Source organism: Sciurus vulgaris, assembly GCF_902686455.1.
Source record: "Sciurus vulgaris genome assembly, chromosome: 3".
In the NCBI taxonomy this organism is placed as follows: Eukaryota; Metazoa; Chordata; class Mammalia; order Rodentia; family Sciuridae; genus Sciurus; species Sciurus vulgaris.
Genome location: NC_136463.1, coordinates 82665073 through 82686348, shown reverse-complemented (window position 1 = coordinate 82686348; position 21276 = coordinate 82665073). Strand labels below are relative to the sequence as shown.

At 49.9% G+C, this 21276-nt stretch overlaps 1 protein-coding gene across 1 annotated transcript in view; it reads left to right on the top strand.

Moving 5' to 3' along the window:
- The window catches only part of MARCO (macrophage receptor with collagenous structure), a 38224-nt gene that overhangs the window by 12761 nt on the left and 4187 nt on the right, over positions 1-21276 (top strand). Inside the window, exons 5-15 of the mRNA XM_079132960.1 lie at positions 4165-4263; positions 4337-4381; positions 7072-7116; positions 7414-7521; positions 10896-10994; positions 11102-11137; positions 11617-11715; positions 11809-11871; positions 19049-19093; positions 20355-20453; positions 20874-20918. Coding sequence (XP_078989086.1) covers positions 4165-4263; positions 4337-4381; positions 7072-7116; positions 7414-7521; positions 10896-10994; positions 11102-11137; positions 11617-11715; positions 11809-11871; positions 19049-19093; positions 20355-20453; positions 20874-20918 — 783 coding nt within the window. The remainder of the gene's footprint in view (positions 1-4164; positions 4264-4336; positions 4382-7071; positions 7117-7413; positions 7522-10895; positions 10995-11101; positions 11138-11616; positions 11716-11808; positions 11872-19048; positions 19094-20354; positions 20454-20873; positions 20919-21276) is intronic.

The window sequence follows — 21276 nt, the reverse complement described above, 5'->3', positions numbered from 1 at the left end:
TTGCCTTTTCCATTCCACCCACTCCAACCTCACCACCTCCAGGTCAGCTGCTTCCCCCAGCTCCCCACCCTCCACCCCCAGCCAGGCGCCCAGCTCTCAGAAGCTTCTCATCTCCCACGAATCCTTTCTAGGCATCTTTTACCACTTATCACGGGAGGTGCTGTGCTGACGTCCATGGTGCTCAGCTCAGCTCTCTCAGAGAGCTATAATGATGTGTGTGTGTGTGTGTGTGTGTGTGTGTGTGTGTGTGTGTGTGTGTCCGTGCGCGCGCACGCACGTGCTTGCGTGCCCGCACATGCCTGAGCCTGAAATTTCTAATGCCAGGTCTGCTGCTTGTTAGCGGTGTGACTTTGGGCCTGTAACTTTTCTGGAATCTCAGCCTCTCGTCTGTGTAGAAGATAATGAGATCGCTTGGTTCTCCTTGCAGGAAAAGATGCAAGTGAGATGATGCACGTAAACATGTGGCAATAGCAAGTGCTCTTTAGGACAAGGCCTGGAGCTAATTTGCCTTCACTTCCTCCCTCAGCCCCCTGCGCGTGCGCACACGCACGCACACGCTTCCTTTTCAGCCCTGTCCCATTCCATCAGCTGAGCTGTTGAAATTTCACTCTGAGGATAACTATTCATAATGTCCTTGGGCAGAACCCTTTGGTCCCTGACTTTCTGGACACAGCCCACATCACACCTCTGGCCAGGGAGAGCTGTGGGGCAGCCTCTGCAGCAGCAGCAGCCTGGCTATGGGCTGGCAGACCTGGGGACAACCCAGGCTCTGCCCTCACAAGCTGGGTGACCTTGAGAACTTTGCTTAAGTTCCTGGACTTTGTCCTCCTCTGTAAGATGAGGATAACGATAGGGTGTGTGTGGAGAGAAAACAATAAATATGAAAGGCTTAGTCCCTTGCCTAACTCAGGGTCAGCACTCAATAGTGTCATTATTTTTTGCTGTTATTCTGTTGTTACTGGAAAGATAGAGTTTTCACTTGAACAGCCCCCACCCTGATACAGGTCAGTCTCATCTAGGGAGGGGATGTCCTGGCAACTTCTGTCTCTTTAGCTTAGAATCAATGTTTGCACCTCTTCTCAACCCAGTGGGTCTAGTCTGACTTTGAAACTCTGCCCCATCACCCACCAGGGATCAGCGCCCCAGGTACAGACTGGGAGCCTTCCCACCCTCAGGGTACCAAACAGGCTTCCTCCTCTCTCTCTGCATGAATATACAGTTGTCCTTTTATACCCCTGGGGAATTGGTTCCATGACCCCCCCCCCCCCCCCCCCCCCCCCGGTATAAAAAGTCTCAGTTACTCACATCCCTTCTATAAAAATGCCATAGTACTTGCAAATAACCTACACACATCCTCCTTTACACTTTAAAGCTTTTCTAGATTATTTTTTACTTTCCTTTCAGGTAAAATTTATTTATGTATTTATTTTATTTTATTTTTTGATTTATTGTACACAATACCTAGTATAATGTAGAAACTACATAGATAGTTCTATTTATGCAGAACTATTGAAATTTCACTACAAGGATAGTTCTATGTATGTAGGTCAACATAATGTGTTAAGAGTTTTCTTAGGGGATAATGAAAAGGAAAACTTCTACATGTTCAGTACATTTTTGAGTTTTTCCCCAATATTTTATATCTAATATTGCTATCTAATATTTCTAATATTGGTTAAATCCAGGGGTGTAGAACTCAAAGATACAGAGGGCTGGTTGTATAGAATCTCCAGCTCTACGTACCATGTCCCTCAATTGCTCTCTGTCTCCTCCTCCTCCCTTCCTACCCCCTCCCCCTCTCCTCCTCCTCCTTTTCTCCTTTTCTCTCCCTGCTCTCTTTTGGAGCCACCAAACCGAAGTCAGGACACTGCCATTCCAGGGCTGGGGCTGCAGAGGTCTGCCTCCTTCTCGGGCGCCACCTACCTTCCAGGTCTCCCACCACCGCTCTGGCCTGCCCAGGGCAGGCTGTGGTCTCTCTCCCCTCCCCATGGCTCGCCTTGCCAGGTCAGGACTCCCCAAAGGTTCATTTTGAGGCAAAACTCCCTGGAGACACACAGGAGGACAGGAGAGGGGAGCTGGGTGTGGAGCTGAGGCAGTGGCAGTTGCCACAAGCAGCTCTGTCCTCATTCTGTGCTTCCTGGTCACTGGGGAGACTTGGTCCTTAGCTTGCTATGGAGAGGGCATCATGGAACCCACCTACCCCTCTTTACCCCTCCCTCTCCATCCCAGACCTTCATGCTTGCTCCCAATAAGTATTAATTAAAAGACGAGGTACCACTGTAGAAATTGGGACTCCAGATATGAAGAAGACAGATAAGACCCCACCCTCACCAACCTTTCAATTTAGGAAGCAGCTCCATGTGGTCACAGCCCTAGGATGACTCCACAGATTGTGGCAGGTCTCTGTGTAAGGAAGCATAGAGGTAGTGACTCTCCCAGGCCAGGGAAGCCTCCTGGAGGAACTGCCTTTCAGCTGGGTGGATGGAAGTTTGCCAAGAAATGAGGTCCTGGGCAGAGAGGGTCACCTGGGGTGAGAAGGGAGTTTGGTAAGCAATAGAATGCAAAGAAGGAATGTCTGGGTGCCTGGAGCCCTAGAGCAAGAAAGCAGAGATGGGGTACGAGGTTGGGCAAGAACAGAAACTAGGCAGGCCCAGCATGGAGTGAGGTTGATGGGGCCCTCTGGAAAAGTTCAAGGCACTTTTCCTCTCTGCTCTACTGACTCCTCAGACTACCTCTAAGCAGCTATTGACTATCATCCCCATTTCACAGATGAGGTAACTGAGGTTCAGAAGTACACTGGCTTGCTAAAGATGATGCAGGCAGATTTGAAGGAGCTGAGTTAGACTCCTGAGCCATAAGGGAGCAGAGGCAGACGACACTGCCTGCGAGTGGGCAGAGAGAGCCATACTGAGGCACACAGGCTCCTAGGGGGCACCCCTGGAAAATACCTCCTGGGGCTTGGGCCCAGCCTGTCAGGAAGCGGGCACTTTCCCCAGAAGGCCCAGGGACAGAAACCTTCAGCCTTGATCTGCCCAGAGGAGGGACACCTCTGCGGGGGCCTGTTATCCCTGAGGCCTGTGAGGTCTTTGGATCCCTCGCCTCTACCCTTTTGCTAATAAAACATAGTGAGCACCCGCTTGCAGTGGGGTCTGCTGTGTTCCATAGCCCATTTAGTCCCCCAGAAGACCCTGTCAGGGGGGTTTTGCTATTCCCATGTTACACATGAAGAAACGGAGACTGAGACAACTGGAGACACTTCTTCAGGTCCCATTGCTGGTCAGTGAGAGCTACCTGTCAAACCCTTGATGGATTCTTTTTCCTGAGACACATCCACAGGGACCCTGAGTCAAAGTGAGGTGTTCTAGTCCCCGGTTCTGCTCCATCCTTCTGTGTCCCAGTCTTGTATATTAAATGACACAGCACTCTGGATCTTACAAAGTGGACTCAGAGTCTACTCTGAAATAGAAAGCACATCACGGCCTTCCTGCCCCAGGTGCCTGCAAGGTGCAGACTTTGTCCTTGGGAGTTCTGGAACCTACCAATCTCTCCAGATGAGTGACCCTGGGCCAGTCCCAAGCCGCTCAGAACACCATTCCCCTCCTCGGTGATTTGAGGACAAGCAGCTCTGTGCTGCCCCTCCGATGTTCTGAGACTTCAGCCAGTCCCTGTCTTTAAAGCAATCCTTGGCAATGGGAGAGGACCATGTGACTTGTAGAAATCACAGGTCCCATTTATCTAGAGCTTGCATGGTATGTTTTCTGTGAAGGGTCCCACATGTGACCTCAGAACAGCCCTGCAGGAACGGGCTCATTAACTCCATTTTACTGACAAAGAAACTGAGGCTCAAAATGACCTGCACAAGGTCCCCCAGTCAAGGGCAGCGCGAGCACTTGAACCCGGGCCTGGCTGACTCAGCCTCCCTCAGGAAGCTCCATCTCCGCAATTTCTTTTTCTTTTCCTTTCTTTTTTGCCTTTGAGGCCACTGGCTTCTCAGAGGAAGGAGTTTCTCCTCTTTTCTTCTGCTTTACCCTACATACAGTTTGGTTTGTCCTTGGGGCTTCATTAAAGTTCGTTGAGTGAATGGCGTGATGTGAGTGGTGTTATCATCCCACATCTTTTGGTCGCCTCATTGATATCTGTGCTCCTCTTCTTCTGGTCTTCCAGGTCAAAAGGGAGCCCCGGGTGTGCCTGGCTTGCCCGGCCCGCCAGGGCCACAAGCCGAAAAGGGAGCCAAGGGGGCCCCAGGACGTGATGGAACCCCAGGTATGAGTCTCCTGACCCAGTGACTTTTTTTCTGCCTTGTCTGGGCTATGCTCTGAATTCCCTTTCCCTCCAGGTCTCCTGGGACCCCAAGGCCCACCAGGCATCAAGGGAGAGGCAGGTGAGTCGGGCCAGGGTACAAAGGAGCACATGGCAGTCTTTCTCAGAGTGACACTCGGGCTACAGACTCCGACCCATGCCAGAGTCTGATGCCCCGGAGGGGTGTGTGCAGGGGGAGGTGGCTGGCAGGAGGTCCCGGCTGGGCTGAGGCCAGGAGGCATCCAGGGAGGGTAGGACTGGGCAGCAGCCTCAGGGCAGTACAGACAGATGGAGCCTCGGCCTGGGCGGAGCTGGAGGGGTGGATGCTCAGCTTGCCCTCTGTGCTGAGTCCAAGCCTGTGGGCATCACTAGGGAAAGTCAAGCTCCCTGGTTCAGCAGGAACTTAAGAGTCTGGCATTTCTGCCTCTATGGCCTTGGCAATGTCCCCTTATCTTTCTAAGTCTGCTTTTGTTTGTTTGTTCGTTTATAAAATAGGGTTGAGAGTGCTTCAAAGTGTTGCCAGGGGATTTGAGATAATGATATAAAAATCATGGTTGCTGCTGGGAACTATTAGGTTCCATTTTTTAGACTGTAGCCTAGACTTGCCCAGCTATCTTGCAAATGGCATGGCATGTGTGTTAGTCAGTTTGCCATCACTGTGACAAAAAACCTAAGATAAACAAGAAGTCTGGCTTGAAGTTTCAGTCCATGGTCACTTGGTTTTATTGTTTCCACTAGGCCTGTGGAGAGGCCAAACATCATGGAGGGAGGGAGTGGCAGAGCAAAGCTGCTTAGGGACAGAGACAAAATATACCCTCAAGGTCATGCTTCCAGGGACTTACGTCATCCACACAGGCCCCCCTCCTAAAGGTTCCACCACCTCCAAATAGCCCACTGGGCTATGAATTCATCAATGGATTAATCCACTGATGAGCTCAGAGCCCTCATGATCCTATCCTTTCCCGATGGTCCCATCTCTGCACACCACTGCCTTGGGGACAAAGCCTTCACACATGAGCTTTGGAGCAGGGGCATGTCAGTTCTAAACCGTAACAGCATGGCTGAGTCAGAGATCGTGGGGACTCAGAGATGTCCCTCCCCAGGGAAAAGACCCGACCCTGAGCCTGAGGATGGTTCAGCCTCTCTACTCTCCACTTAGACCCTCCAGTTCCAAATTCCAAGGGGGCTGAGGCCTCTGAGATGTGAAGACACAAAGTCAGTAAGACCTTTCCTAGCAGAGAGCAGGAGCGGAGGATTTAGAGGAAGAGGGAAGTGAACAAACCAAGGGTCTCTAAGCCTCCAGGCTGCTGAGGCAGAAAGAAAACCCAGCAGACCCAGAAAGGAAGCCAGTTAGGAGGGGAAGCTCTGCAGGCCTGACTTGTGGAAGGAATTTAATAGCTGGGAGCCATAGACCCTATTCTAAGTCTCTATTAGGGGGATTTCCTGGAGGGTTTAAACAGCAAGGAGGGAAGTTTCTGGCACAGAGTGGGGCACATGCGTGCACCCTCCACCATATGCAGGTGCTCACACACCCACTTGTGCATACGCGTGTGACACATCTATGCACACACTCATTCCCCACACTCACACAAGCACCCTCACACTCACACCCACAAACACTCACACTTGGCCCGCAGGGAGCTCAGAGTGGGGCAGGCTGGCTGAGAGTGGCATGCGTCTCTCTGCCTCCTCTTCCCTTCCAGAGACAACATACGGGAGAGGGACATGGGTTGGGTTCCCCAAGCTCCCTGGATTGCAGCCAGTGAGCCCAGCTCGAAAGGAGAAGGCAGAAACCCAAGGACCCAGCTGTTCCTTCAAGGGGAAACAGAGCCGGTAGGCTTTGCTCCTCTTTGAGTTCTGACAGGCATGCACACAGGGCTCAGAGCAGGGCTGTGCTACACCTGCTGTCCTTTTTAATTTTAAATTTTGAGACAAGGTTTCGCTAAGTTGCTGAAGCTGGTCTTGAACTTGCAATCCTCCTGCCTCAGCCTAAAATAACTTAAGGAAGTAACTTCAGTGGTGTCACAGAGAGTGTGAGCCCGCCTTCACCTTCCCACAGGGCACTGCTGGTTCTCCCAGGGAAAAGAAAAAGAAATCAGCTACTTGCTTAGAGCCTCCAGCCCCTCCACTAGTCCCTGCCCTCCCTCCCTTCCTCTCTCAGTCTCCCTCCTGGATCCCTCAGTTTCCCATCACATCTCCACTGCCCTGCCCTGCCCTTCCCTGCACCAAGCCACTGGTAACTCATGCTTCCCCTGCTTGGGATCAGCAATCAGTGCCTGAGTCCTGAGGCAGATGCTCCTCCTCCAGAAACACCCAGCACACCACATGCTAGTCTAGGGCCCCAGGGCCACGCAGGAGGGGACCATCATTTCTAATTTCCGCTTTTGTCCTGAGTACCAGAGCACTAGGTACACACCTACTAAGAACCTAGTCATTAGCAGCCCAATTTTACAGAGACTAAATGGAGGTGTGGAGTTCTTCAATGGTTTTTCCATAGTCATCCAGCCTGCTGGGTGTTGGAGTTACAACTCAAATGGACTTGCCTTATTCGGCAGCCTTTCTTTTGCTGCCACTTGAGACACACCCCCAGGCGCTGTCCAGCCTTTGGGAAGGGAGTAAACATTGCCTACACCCTCCTGGGACTCAGCCACATGCATTCCTGCATTTGTGTGTTGGGAGGTCTCTTGCCACCTCAGGGGTGGCAGAATGTCAGCAGACTGAGGAGCACAGACCACAGTGACTGAGCTGGAATCCTCCCTCCCTTCTTCACAGGCCTCCAAGGACCCAAGGGCGCACCTGGAGAGCAAGGAGCCACTGGTAACTCGTGCTTCGCCTGCTTGGGATCAGCAATCAGTGCCTGAGTCCCGAGGCAGATGCTCCCAATGTCCTTTCTCCAGAAGGCCACCCGTGCCCCAGAGGGTTCTTGTCTTCCCCACAGTCCTGTCCCATAAGTCTTGATACATCTCATCAAGACCACCCAGGACCTGAGCTAATGCATCCCCAGACTCTCTGGGACCACTTCCCCCTCTCCTCCACACTCTCCCTGCTGCTTTCCCCAGGAGCCCATCCTCAGGAGGACACTTTGAGCCCACCTCACTGATGTTCTCTTTGCAGGCTCCCCGGGACCCCGAGGAGAGAAGGGCAGCAAAGGCAACGAGGGTCTCCTGGGCCCCAAGGGGGACACCGGTGCTAAGGGTGACAAAGGCGACCTGGGCCTACCAGGTGAGGGCACACCGGGATGGCGGTGCTTGTGGGGGCCCAGAGGGAGCTGGGGCCCAAGTTCTGTGCCACCGCATCTACTCACTGCGCCTGGGGAAGGCTCTACCTACAGACGCCCCCTGTGCGCTGGGTGGCTTCTTCTTTCTAGGTGAGAAAAGACAAGGCTGAAATGGGAGAGGCAGGGCGACACGGTTTCAGGGACACCTAGCGGGGTCAGCCAGACTGGGAGCTCAAGAGGAAGGCAAGAGTTGGGCCTGCGAGGGGACTTGGGGAAAGGGCAGGTGGGCAGCGAGGGACAGGAGTTGACTCTAGGAGAGGGACCACAGGTGGCCAGCAGCCCCCACTGACAACAGGTGCTGTCCCCAGACAGTGGTCCTCAGGCTCGGTCGTGTGTGGAAAGCTGTGGGTGCTTGCTCTAAGTGCACGTTGGGCCTGAGAGCCTCATTTAAAGGCCCCGAGTGATTCTGACCTTGAAGGTCTGGGACCACACTTGGAGAAGCCCTGCCCGAGGGCTCTGGACCTGACGGAGAATTTCATGCTTCTCATCTCTGACCTCTTACAGCCCCATGGGGGGCTCTGGGTGCAGTGGGGGAACCAGGCAGGCCTGGTTTCAATCCCTGCTCTGCACCTGCTCACCTGTGTGATGAGACACCTTCCTTAACCCTTCTGACTTCCAGTTTCCTCACTTCAGAGAAGAATGGCTATTCAATTAAAATAGCAAGTAAATTATACACACTTTGCAGGACAGTTATAAGGGCTAGATATGTTTTCAAGCTGTCCACCACATGATAGGCACTAAATAAATGATACCTATTAGTGTAGTAATAGTTAGCCATGAAGGGAGAAAGGGATGGATTTCAGTTCCAAGATCAGACAGACCTAGGTTTTATATGGCTCACTAGTTCTGTGATCTCAGGCAAATGACTTAACCTCTCTGAGCCTCAAGTTACCTACCAAAAGAGGATAATACTAACCTTTAATGAGGATTAACTACAAACAGAATATCATACATATAGGATGGATAACACTGTCCCTGGCAGATAGCAATGATTTACCTTATGAGAAACGGGACGTTTGACTTCAAACAGAGCCCTGAACAGGGATCTCTCAGCCATCTTCAAATATTTGAAAAGCACTGGAAGGGGAGAAAATACACGTGTCTCTGGGTGGTGCCCAGCAAAAGAATGAGGACCAAGGAACCAAGGTTTCAGGGGGACCAATTAATTCTGCAGAGGCAAGGGAGCAAGAATGACACAGAAATTGGGGCTGACTCGTGATGAAATGGCCAACATGGGTCAGCAGGCAGCAAGCCTGGGAGGATAGAGGGGCTGCAGCTCCTTCCTGGAGGGGCCCACGCAGGCTCCCTGCACCGCAGAGGGTTGGGCAGGCTGTGAGGCTCCTGGGGAGCGGCCGCACGCTTCTCTCTGCAGATGGGAAAGGGAGATGCAGAGTCTCAGAGTGGCCCCAGAACGCCAGGGGAGGGGTGACAGCCAGGCCTTTGCCTGCTCGCCCTTGTTGATCGAGTCTGATCCACCTGGTTTCCCAGCGAGTCCACTCCCAGACCCAGGCCTGGAAACACAGTGGTGGGTCCTCTGGAAAGGGAGGTCCACCCCAGCCGGCCCCTTCCTGAACCCCTCTCTGCAGATGGGGAGATTTTACTTTCTCAGCGCCTGCCCAGTCCACCCATACCGTGGTACTGAGGTTTTACCTCCACTCTTTGCCCCGGTAGACTGGGAATGTCATCTGCATGAACTTTGAAGTTATAGCAACACAGATGCAGCTCCAACCCATACTGGAGAATCAGGACCAGGAAGCTGAGTGCTGTAACTTGATGGCTCCGGCCCAGATCAGTAGGCAGCAACACATTCCCCCAGGGAAATAATCCCAGGCCCTTCTAATAGGTGCCACTGGACCCTTCTCCAAAGGGACACCCTGAATGGTCAAGAACGGCCTTCTCTGCTGTTTGCACATTTGGCTGTTACGAAAGACCTCAACTGAAACAAAGTTTCTTTTTCAATTTTAATTCATTATTTTTTAATTGACAATAAGTGCATGTTTATGGGGTACAGTGTGATATCTGGGTGCAACTCAGAGCATATAGGTTACCCATCATCTCAAACGTTTATGCTTTCTTTGGGATGAGAACATTAAAATTCCTTTTTCTAGTTTTTTTGATTTGCATTAACTCAATATTGTCAGGATGATCCCCCTGCGGTGTGACAGTGCACAGGATGTTTTTCTCCTCGTTAGCTGTGTCTCTGTGTCCATGTAGCCATGTCCCTTATGATTGGCTTATCTCCCATCAGGCATCAATCATTCTTTTAAGTAGCCAAGTATCTCAAAGAATTTAAATTCCAAGTCTTGCACTAACTTCACTCCAAACTCAGGCCCAGCAAGCCTGACTCTTTCTCTTCCCTTGGGAGCAGTGTGTCCCTGATCTTAATTCACTGGAGGGAAGGTTGGAATCCTGCTTGAGACCTCTCCAGAGCCATCTTACCAAAATGATCAAATAGAGCAATAAATTCCAACAAAATCTCCTCTCTCTACTTGAGATCCAGAAAGGCTGTTTGGGGGTGAGGTGGTCCTCCTTAGACCTTCATCAAAGTCTGTCCCAGGGGCGTGGAGCTGGACATCTCACTAACTGACAGGAGAACATCAGCAACTTAATGAACACCAGCTGCCCAGTGGCCCTGCATGGTGTGGTCAGGCAGGGTTGTGTGGCTCACTTCCCAACCAAAAAGCACTTTGGAAAGAAGTCAGAGTCCTGCTCCTGTGAGGAGCCACCCTCAATTGATATGCACCAGGCACTGGCAGGAAAGGAGGAGGGAGAGATGGAGGACTCAGGAGAGGACAGGGTGGATGAGCCCCGAATGCTGATAGTAAGTGGAAAATTTGTAATCTTGGATATCAGGAAAGCCTGTGTCTGAAGTGCTGGCGGGAATATGAGCTGTGGCAATGTTTTTCTCTCCATCAGCAATGCCCCAGAGTTGTGATTCTCAGCATTTGGGATCTGCTTTCTAGAATATTCAGATTGCAGTTTGAGAAGCTTTAAAAAAAATAATTTCCCAAATGTAAAAGTGCTGGTTGAGCCTGAGCTGCGGTCCTCCCCTAGGGAGCCAGGGCTCTGACCAGAGTCCTGAGAGCTGGCTGCAGGGCCTTGTGTCCACCACCAGCCACGCCAGGTCACTTTGACAACCGTTCATGAGTTTGTGTCTTGCCTCTGGGGAAAGGCAGTGTGCAGTCATATCTTCTACCTCTGATCACCAAGTAGAAGGTCAAGGGGTCTTGAATTTGGAATTTGTGTGGATTGGGAAATATCTGAATGGGACCCCCTGGCTGGGTTTGCCATGCCTGACCCTGACTCCTTGTCTTTTCAGGAAGCAAAGGGGACATGGGCATGAAGGGAGATGCAGGAGTCATGGGGCCCCCTGGAGCCCAGGGAAGTAAAGGTGACTCTGGGAAGCCAGGCCCACCAGGTAAGAGGCCGTGTGGTCAGGGCCACTGACCTGTAGGTATGTATGCCTCTTTTCCTTGGCACCTGAGCCAAAGGGAAAAAATTCCTGAAAGTCCTTCTTTGTTTTAGGTTCAGCTGGAGTTCCTGGAGCCAAAGGTGATCAAGGTAAGAACTATGGAGTCTGGGCCAGCTGGAGCTGTGGCCGTCTTTCCAGCTGCAGCTGTGCCTGGGCAGTCACATGGAGGACCAGACTCCACCATCTGTTATTGCGCTGTATATTAACCCAGAGTGCCTGGGGGTTCTCAAAACCAAGCTCCTCCTGGGAGGAACAGAGCAGTCGGTGACAGGCTGGCTTCATTGCTAGTCCTGGTTAGACCTTCACCTCACTCTGCCACACGAGGCACGAGCTGGGCATTCACCCTCAGAGTTCCTCACACATCCACATCCACAAGTCCCAAACTGCACAGCAGTGAACACTAATAGCGCTAGTTTGTGTCTTGTAAGACAGATGGTTAAAGCTGCAGAGGGGACTCTAAGGTGTTAGGAGTCACGTGTCTCTGCTGAGAACTCAGGCATGCAGAGGTGGGGGCAGCCAGACCTTCTGCCAACCACCTCCAGCCTTGTGGTCACCACTTCACTTTCAGGACAACCCGGAGTGCCAGGAGTTCCAGGCCATCCTGGCGCTGTAGGACCATCGGGTGCCAAGGGTGAGCCTGGCAGGACTGGCTTGCCTGGAATAACAGGTGAGGTCCTGCAGCCCATGGTGGGCATGGGGAGTGCTGTCTGCACAAACACCCAGCCCAGCCTTCATGCTGTCTGTGGTGTCTGTTGTCTAGGACCACCAGGGAGTCCTGGGAGACCAGGGAACGAGGGTGCGAAAGGAAGCAAGGGAGACACAGGTAAGAGGGGGTGGGTAGGTGGGGGCTTGCTGGGTGTGGGTGGACAGGAAGGAGGACTGCTTCCAGCAGTCCATGGAAAGAGACAGAAGTTCTCCTGTGGATCCCTGAGTAGGGTGGGCAGAACCCCTTGTGCTCAAGGCCCCTGGGCTATTCTTTCTCTGCTCAAAGTTCCTGAAGGCCATGGCCAGACCCCAGCCTCAGGGAAGAGGGAAAGGCACCTTGGTCTGGCCTGCATTCCACACAGTTTCCACTCCAGCCTGCTGATCTTCAGTGGGGTCCTCTGAATTCTGGCAGGAGGATCAAGACACCCTTACTTGCATGTTCTGGGGGTGGTGGAGAGTGCTGGCCTGCCCTAACCCAACTCACAAAGACTAGTTTACAAACCATCATGCCAACTTTGGTCGAGGTTGTCCACTGTCATGGCAGTGTAGCCATGTCAATTTAATCTTGATTATATGCCCGGTACCAATCTGGTCTACTTTACAAATGACTGTACTAATTTTGTCTAGTCTCTAGGTTTAGGTTTCTGCTTTGTGTCCACTTAGTCTAGAAAGTCCAGACCACTGTGTTGGGTGGCGGCCACTCAAGACACACAAGGTGGTGCCCAAGACAGACTACGGTGCGCTCTGATTGAGGGCTGGCCTGGAGACCTGCTGCATGCCATTTGGAAAGCTAGGGCAGGTGGGGGGTGCCGTGGGGGTGCAGGGTGGAGAGAAAGCGCTGTGTGTCTGCTGGATATGTCTGTGGATGGTCTGCCTTGACCCTCTCCTCTGCTGGAGTAGAACGCATGCTGTGTGAGACAACCTGGTGGCTCACCCAGGCTGAGCATCAGACCCGTACGGGGGCTGGTCTTCCCCATTCTGGTTGATCGGGTAGGTGACTTCTGATTCATTCGTTCATTTCTTCATCACTGCTCTGTGGAAAGCCTTGGACTCTGGGCCTGTGAGCTTTGGCCGTTGGGAGCCATGACAAGGGCACCTTTCCTGTCCTTCTACTCCACCCAGCCTCAGAGCCATTATCTCCTTCATGGATTGTGTGTTGGTGTGGACAGGACCCTGCCAGGTGGTATCCTGTGTAGATGCCACCTGAAGGCCACCAGCAAGTTCTTGCCTTGAGAAAGTATCCCTCTGGGCATGGCAGTCAGATGTCCCTTGCTTCCTGACTGCCCTTTCTAATCTTTTAGTTCCATTGTTTGGTCCCCAACCTTAGGGTCCATCTGACTTGGGCCCAAAGTTCTCTTGCCCAGAGTTTTCTGTGTGGCTTCCTGGAGAGGACTGTTTTCCTCCCTCTGTTGTAACCAGTAGTCACACTCTGCCCCCAACAGCATGGCCGGACTCAGAGCTCTTGGTTAAGCAAGAGCTCTGAATAAATTCAAAAAACATGAATTTATTCTCAGGTCCCTGTGCCCCACCCCTAGGCCCCATGCCTGGGTCTTCCACTGTCTGAAGTGGGGAATTTCACCCTGCACCCTGCATCCTGGGACAGTGTGTGTGATAAGAGTAGTTCATGATAGTGAGCATTTCCATGACAACCCGTGGCTAAGCACTCTAGTTAGTGCTATTTTATGATAAATTGCTCAAAGTCAGGCAGCCAGTAAGACGTGCATCCAGGGTTGGAAATCTAGGCTATGCTGATTCAAAGCTTGTGGTCTTATCCACTACACTCTACCATGGGGTTTTCCTCTCCAGCAATTTTCATCAGGAGACTCACCTTCTCCCTTCTTCCTAGTTCAGAAAGGATCAGAACACAAACAGTAGTAGCTTTTCCCATGCTTAAGAGGAGACATGAAATTCTCTTAGTTAGTCACATTAATTTTAACATTGGATACCACAGTCTGATGATCATCAAGTCCTTGTGTATCTGTTGAGTGCCTTTATGAGTTCCTCACTAATCATTCCTAGTGATAAATACCAGCCAGTCAAACTCGAGGGGTCGTCCCTTAATTCTGGCTATCCAAGTAAACACAATGAATTATATTTCATTTCACATGGTAATTGCCATATATGTAAAATCGAAAAGGTAGCTCACCCAAGTCTAAAGGCTGGCCTCGATCAGCAGGCAGATGATCCATGTAGGCCTCTCAGAGGGGAATTCCAAAAGTGGAATATCTGTTCTGCATATCATGTTAGAGTCACCAGCTACTGAATTTCTGGAGATAAGATTTGCTGATTTCTGAAGTGGGAGAAGGAGGGGTGGTAGGGGATGGGCACCAGAGCTCCCCAACATGAAAGACGATGTATACTTGTCAATGTCAGGATACTGGTATTCCCCAAACTAAAGTTACCATGGTGATTGTCCCATTTTGATACATCAAGCCCAATTTTCAAGCTGATGTATTTCCCATTTTGTAAATAAAATCGTTAATCTCTCAAGAGAATATCTAGGCATTTTGGATGAAAACAGAGAAATTAGAATGTGTTGGCTTGACCTAGTTGACAGCTAGATTTCTTAATTGTGCATTAATTGTGAATAATAAGAGCTCCGTTTATTATGAACAGTGCCTCTGGGCCAGGCACCGTGTGCAGAACTTGACTCCCATGATCTTAGTTCATCTGATCTACACACTCGAGTGTTAGCCTTCCTGCTTTGCAACCAAGGAAGCCAAGGCTCAAAGAGGGTAAAGCCTTTGCTCATGGGCTCATGATTAGCGTATATTGAATCTGGGAGTTAATCCTTAAATCTGATTACAAAGTTGTGCTTTCTAGATTTTGTTATGTAAAATGACATAAAGTTAGTCTAATTTGATGAATAGACTAGCATGGAGCTGTTTCTGAACATTTTATCCCATGATAGGTAAATCCTGGCTCAGTCACCAGACCTTCTTGCCTTAGTCAACTGGCACTAGCCACACTCAACCCTGGAAGGTGGAACGTTCCCCCTTGTTTGCACCACTTCAGGGAGAGAAGCCATCTCTGATTAAAGAAAAAACAGGACATTCCATTTATTCTGCTGGGAAGATAAACTCCACATTTTATTAAAAATTTTCTCTTATGTTAATTTCCTTCACCTGACAGTAACAGGCTTTCATCCAAACCCCTAACTTAGTTTTCCAGCTTTTTCTCTTTCAAAAGATTGCAAAAGAACAACTGAACCCTATCTCTACATCCCTTAGTTACTTTGCAAAGTACAGTTTGGAAACAAGGAAGGACTCAGTTTTGACTTGAAATCATGGTATTACTTTCTGCCATCTCCACTCTGTGACATGATGTGAGGAGCAACCAAAACATTGAAGCTCCAAATCAGAAATTTTTCATCTCAATGGATTTATGTCCACACATAACAATTAGAATTTTCTAGGGCCTTTCATTTTTGTACTGAGGCAAAGCCAAATTGCAAATAACTTGAAATCTATTTTCTCATCTGCATGTTAAGATGTTTTACCGTAAAGATGAGCAACAGAGATAAGCCATAATAGCAATTAAGGCCTATAACCTGAACATAATTTCTCAGTTTATCCCACCCCTCATATGTGAATACTCAGGTAGTTTCAGAATTTACTAAATTTTACTAAGTCAGATTACTAAATGGTCACTTATAAAACTCCTCCTAATTTTCCTGTTTCTTAGAGACATCTGAAGAAGTCGACACACATCCAAAGAAGTCAACACACATCCCAATTTTAGGTTACCTGTCCGCCATATCACTTCTTAACACAGCTCAATTTTTCAGTTGTTAGATTAATTCTAAATTGTTCAGGATGCACCTAGCCTGTAAGTCCAGATGGTATTTACAGAAGTTTCCTAATGTTTGGTGCACTTCGATATTTAACAAAGAATCAGGCGGCCTGACCTTCTACTTGGACTTGCCACTGACTAGCTAGGTAACTGTGGGCCAGGACTTGACCTCACTGGGCAACAGTTTCCTCCTGGTGGCATGGGATTAGTGTAGAGTGTCCAGGTCCCGCCAGCTTGACAGCACTCTGGGTGTGGAACAGCCATTTCCCCTGGGAGCAGAGGCAACCTAAGACTTCCATCAGAGCATTGGCGGAACCGTGAGCAAAGGGAACACATGTGCTCTAACCATTCTGGGCGATCATTTCCCTAAAACAACTTTGCAAATAAACCCTTGGGTCTCTCAGCCTATAAGTTCGGGATTCCCAGTTTGCTGGGATTTGCACCTGTCTGCTTGTGGTTGTGAAGGAAGAGCTGACCTCAATAGTTTTGGAGACTGCAGTTCTAGATCTACTTTTCAGCTCAGCCATTCCTCACTCGCATGTGTATTAGTCAATCTAGTCAGGACACTGCATTGGTAGACAGTGAACTAATTACTGACCCATGATCATGATCACTTAGTCAGTCTACTGACATCCATTCAGCCAGCACCCTTGGAATCCAGCAAGGCCTGGGGAGAAATCATATGAAACAAAATTCTGATTTCCTCCTCTTGAATAGTTCTGAAGATTAAATTGACATTATTAAACAGGTTTCAGAGGGCATGTAATCAGGGAACAAATTCTATCCTGTGAACTGTGGTCCCCAGGAGAGCTCAGGAATGAGTGGGGATGGCAGATCCTGCAGCGACGGGAAGCTGCTCTGAGGAGGTAGGCTGTGAACTGGTCCCTAAGAATGAGTGAGATTTATTTAGGCCAGCGCTACTCAAAGTGTGGTCCCTGGACCAGCAACATCAGCACCCCCTGGGAGTTTTAAGAAATGCAGAGTCTCAGATTCCCAGTCCAGTGCCACTGACTCAGCAACTCTGGGTGAGTCTAGCATGTTGTTTTTTAAACAAGTCCCATCCAGGTCATTCAGATGCACACTCTAGGTTGACTTCACCTCTCTTAGGGGAGAGGGATGGCCTAAGGGAATCTGGAGGTGTCTTAGGGACCAAAGAATAGCCTGAGTGAAACTCCAGGAAGGAGTGAACCTGGCATGCTGATAGTACAAAGCATGCTGGTAGTACAAAAAAAAATTGGAGGCCAAGGTTGAATAACAACCAATTTTGCCATTAAGTCCTGTGTGACTTTGGATAAATCACTCAGCATCTCTGAATGTTGATTTCCTCCTCTGTAAGGGAGGGAAATAGCACTACCATATAGGGTAGGTGAAAGATGAAAGGGGGTGGCATGGGTAAAGCCCCTGGCACCATGCCCATCACAGTGCAATCAGCAGCCAATGCTGAGCCCCCTGGAGGTGAAGGGCTGAGAAGGGAGAGTGTGGGGATTAAATGGGGGTCTCAGATGGGCCTCATGAACAGGGACTCCTCTGTGGCTCCTGTCTTATAGAGGTCGCTTGTTGTACAGTGTTTTCAAAGACAGCTGGAGAGGTGTATGTCTTTGAGTGAGGACAATAGGGGAGGTTACAGTACTCCAGGGTCTGTGAACCTTGCTTCTAGTGACAGGCTCTTGAGATAGAGATTACTGCAATATGGCACCCTCTAGGAAGGGAACAGAGAGTGCCAGGAGTCGAGATGTGGACCGTTTCCCTGTTTAATGACAATCATGGACGTATTTCTGGATGTGGTCTTTCCCCTAGTCTCTGTCTATGCTATTCAGATATAAGTAAGCAGAGCAGAGATATCAGGCACCTCTCTGGGTGGCCTCAGTGGAGCACTTAGAGGTCAACAGCAAAGATTTCCCTGTGCCTATTCAGAGCCTCCACCCCAGTGCCAGACAGAGACACTTGGCTCCTGGAGGGAAGACAGGCATGTACCAACAGGGTCTGTGGGGACCTCATGACCCCATTTCTTCAGCTCTGGCTGACACTCTTAACAAGCATGACTCCATTTTGGCCTCACAATGGCCTCCCAGGGGAGACTCAGAGAAGAAACAGTCTCCAAGTAGAGCCATCTGGTTCAAGGTCACAGAGCCAGGACAGGGCAGATGTGAACTCAACAAGGCTGCATGATCAATGGTTCAGGATGGTGGGACCTGTCTGTCAGAAACTGACCTCAAAGGTACCTCCCAGCCTCAGTTCTGTTCCCATCCCTCTGGGAACCTGCCAGGGCTTCCTGCTCCTCCTGGCTCCAGATACTCCTCCTCAGGCAGCATCGAGCTTCGTGAGCATCATCTGAGATGCTGCTGGGAACCAAGACTTCTCTCACTCATCCCAAGAATCAGTTCTCACGAGGCCTGCGAGACCCTCCGCTGACCAGCACACACCATAGGTGCTGAGGAAATTCAGACAGTGAACTTGGCAGCAAGGAATGTCCCCCAGAAACTGCAAGGAGGGTGATCGAGCTCCCTGGGGCTTCTGGTGTCATCAGAAGGGTGCCCTGTGGTTAGAGTTGGGCTGGGTCTCGGGTGGGAAGCCGATCAAGGGCATGGCATGAGCACAGATGCTTGTGAATAGCTGTTGGCGTCCCCTTGTTACTCTCCAGTGACTGCTGCTTAGTAATCAGTAATGAGCTTGCATTTCCTGAAGTTTGTGCAACTGTCTTGGGACGCCTTGGTTCTCTGAAATAAGTCAATGTTTGCACTGAAAATCGAGCATCCACAATATGGCAAAGTGAATAAATTGTGATCCTAAAGTGTCCCAGCAGGATGCTGGAGACCTGGGTCTTTTATGAAGTTAATTGAATAAAAGGATGCACAGGAAAGAAGGAGGTAGAAAAGTAAAGAAAGAAGGGAGGGAAGAAGGAAGGGGGGAGGGAGGACTTCTCACATTAACCACAAAAAGAACCATTGCCAATGATGTGTTTATTATTTTCCCATTTTCTGAACTTGAGACCCTTTAGCCACAGGACTCATTACCCATACTGGAGGCCACCATGAATAAACCAATAAGTACTTATGGAGCATTCACTATGGGCAGGGACACCCAATGCTCCAGGTGGTCACTAAGTTCCCTCCACAGTCTTTTGGAAATGAAGATAACTTTATTTCCAAACCTTCTCTCAATTCTCTTCATAAATATCTCTCACTAAAATGCAGCATGAAGGGATTGGAGGGAGACCCCATGTCAGGGTACCGGTGGACAGGGAGGGCTAGCTGGTGAGTCTGGGGTCTGCAACCCCAGGCCTTCATCCATCACGCTGCTCTTTCACCCCAAAACCCCCATCTCCATTCATCTACAGCCTGTCTTCTTTTATGTTCTGCTGAAGAGGTTTTAAACAATTGTGGAGAACCAATGTATCTTTCCATATGCATTAATCAGACAAAAAGTAGAGGGTGTCTAAGATTAAAAGTGTCTCATATCTAAGTTTTATTATCTTCTCCCCCTTTTCTTTGTTTTGATCTTAGGAATTCAAGGACAGAAAGGGACAAAAGGAGAATCAGGATTGCCAGGTAAAGGGCTGGCTTCATTTTAATTTCTCAGAAGAATGACTGGAGGGCCCTGCATGCTGGAAGTCAAGTCTGCTGACTTTGAATGCACAGCTGTGACCTTCCCCCAAAGCTGAGGCTGAGACTGTAGGGTTCTGCCATCCAAGCCTCCATTCTTCTGAAAAACCTGGGAGGGAAAGCAACTCAGAATCCTGAGGGTGTAGGGCATGGGGCAGGTGCTGAGGATGGCAAAGGGTGACAAGTTAGCCGATGGTGCAGACGCTGGTCCAGCCTGCACAGCCCCCATGGAGCTGGGCGATCTCCCTCTCCTACCCTGGTTGGGGGCTTCCACATCTCTGCTTTGGTCTTCGTTCTCTCCTTGGCCCCTGAAGCCCCACTGTCCTCCTCCTGCTACATCTTCTAGGCTGTCAGTTAACATCCTTATTGAACCCTTGCTTATAGTTGGTTACTGAGCTCAGCACTTCTACCTGGTATTTCTAGTCTTCTTAACAGCCTGGCCTGAGTGAGTGCTGTTTTAGTCTATTTTATTACTATAATGAAATACCTGAGTCAGCCTACTTTAGAAAGAAAAGTTTATTGAGTTCACAGACCTGGAGGTTCAAGGGCATGGTGCTGGCTTCTGTTCAGCGCTGGTGAAGGCCTCATGACAAATGGTGTCATAGGGTGAGAGTGCACATATGATGGAGAGATTACATATCCAGATAGCTAAAAAAGCCTGGGGTCCCATAATCCCTGGCCTAAGGACTTCTCACCAGCCTCCAGCTCCCAAAGATCCCATGTCTTTTTACATCATCACACTGAGGACCAAGTTCCCAACACGTGAACCCTTGGGGAATACACTCAAACCTTATCCAATCCATAGCAAGTGCTGAAACAAAATTTCTCAGAGCAACTTTTCTTCTTCATGAGCAACATATTGTATTACAATTTTAATTTACTGAAGGAGACACTGTGGCCTAGGAATGTTCTAGCACATTCTCCCAGAATGGCTAGAACTTCCACAAAATTATGTCATCTGTTGAGAACCAACAACCTCTGGAACTCTGCAAGCCATTCCCATCTGCATATTCTCAATAGTATTCATTTAGAATTAGGGAGCCTGGAACAGTCCCCAACTGGACAAAACCACTGACTGAATGGTTAAGGAACCTGTTCACAGGGAACCTGGTGGTCAAGGGTAACTCATGCATTAAATGCCAACATCTTTGGGTCCACCTTGGAAAAGCAGAGCAGGGCATCTACAGGGTGACCTTTCTCCTCTCAGGCCCTGCTGGCATAAAAGGAGAAATGGGAAGAACCGGGCCACCAGGCCTTATGGGAGCACCTGGACCAGCTGGCCTGAAGGGGAACCCAGGACAGAAAGGTACGACTTATCTTGTGATCCATGGGTTCCTAGGAGACAGGCCCTGCTTTAAGGGCGTGGGGGTTTACAGAACCCAAGCTGAGGAAGTTTGCCTAGTCCATTGGCAAGGTACGTGCTAGGAATTGCCCTGGGCACTGAGCACATGGTGGAGACAAGACACAGTCCTCCTTCCAAAAGGCAGAGCCACGAATATGCACTGGAGCCACGCCCAGCCATGCCCTCAGCCTCCCCAGCATCCATGACCCACTGGATCTTCCTGTGCAGGAGTTGCCCCTGCCCCACCCAGTGCCTCATACCTGTCAAATATCAACTGACCTCCACCTCCCTGCCCCTGCATCCCCCAGCCCGGTGCTGGCAAAGGTGGGCAAGGGCATCCTTGCTACATTTCCTTCAAATTGTGTGGGTTTCTCCTCACAATAGGATCTTCTGGGCAGCAAGGAGAAAAGGGAGAAAAAGGTCAAAAAGGTAATTGATATTTCCATTCTTTTTGTGCTTTGGAGTTAATTGGAAAATTGTGTGTGTGTGTGTGTGTGTGTGTGTGGTGGTGGGGGGGTGATGAGAGCTTGGTCCTCAAATTCCTTCTTTGGGGGAAAAGCTGATGGTGTTCTCTTTCGAATAAGACTGTCCAATGGCACAGGTGACCGTTGGCCTCAGTCCCTTCCTCCTTCTCTTCCTTCCTTTCCTCCCTTGTTTTCCTCTTTCTTTTCCCACCCTCCTCCTTTCTTCTTTCTCTCCATCTCTTCTCCCTTCATGTCTCTCTCCAGTCTTTCCTTCCCTCCCTTTTCTCATGACAAGACATGGTCTGTGGACTTTGCAAGACCAG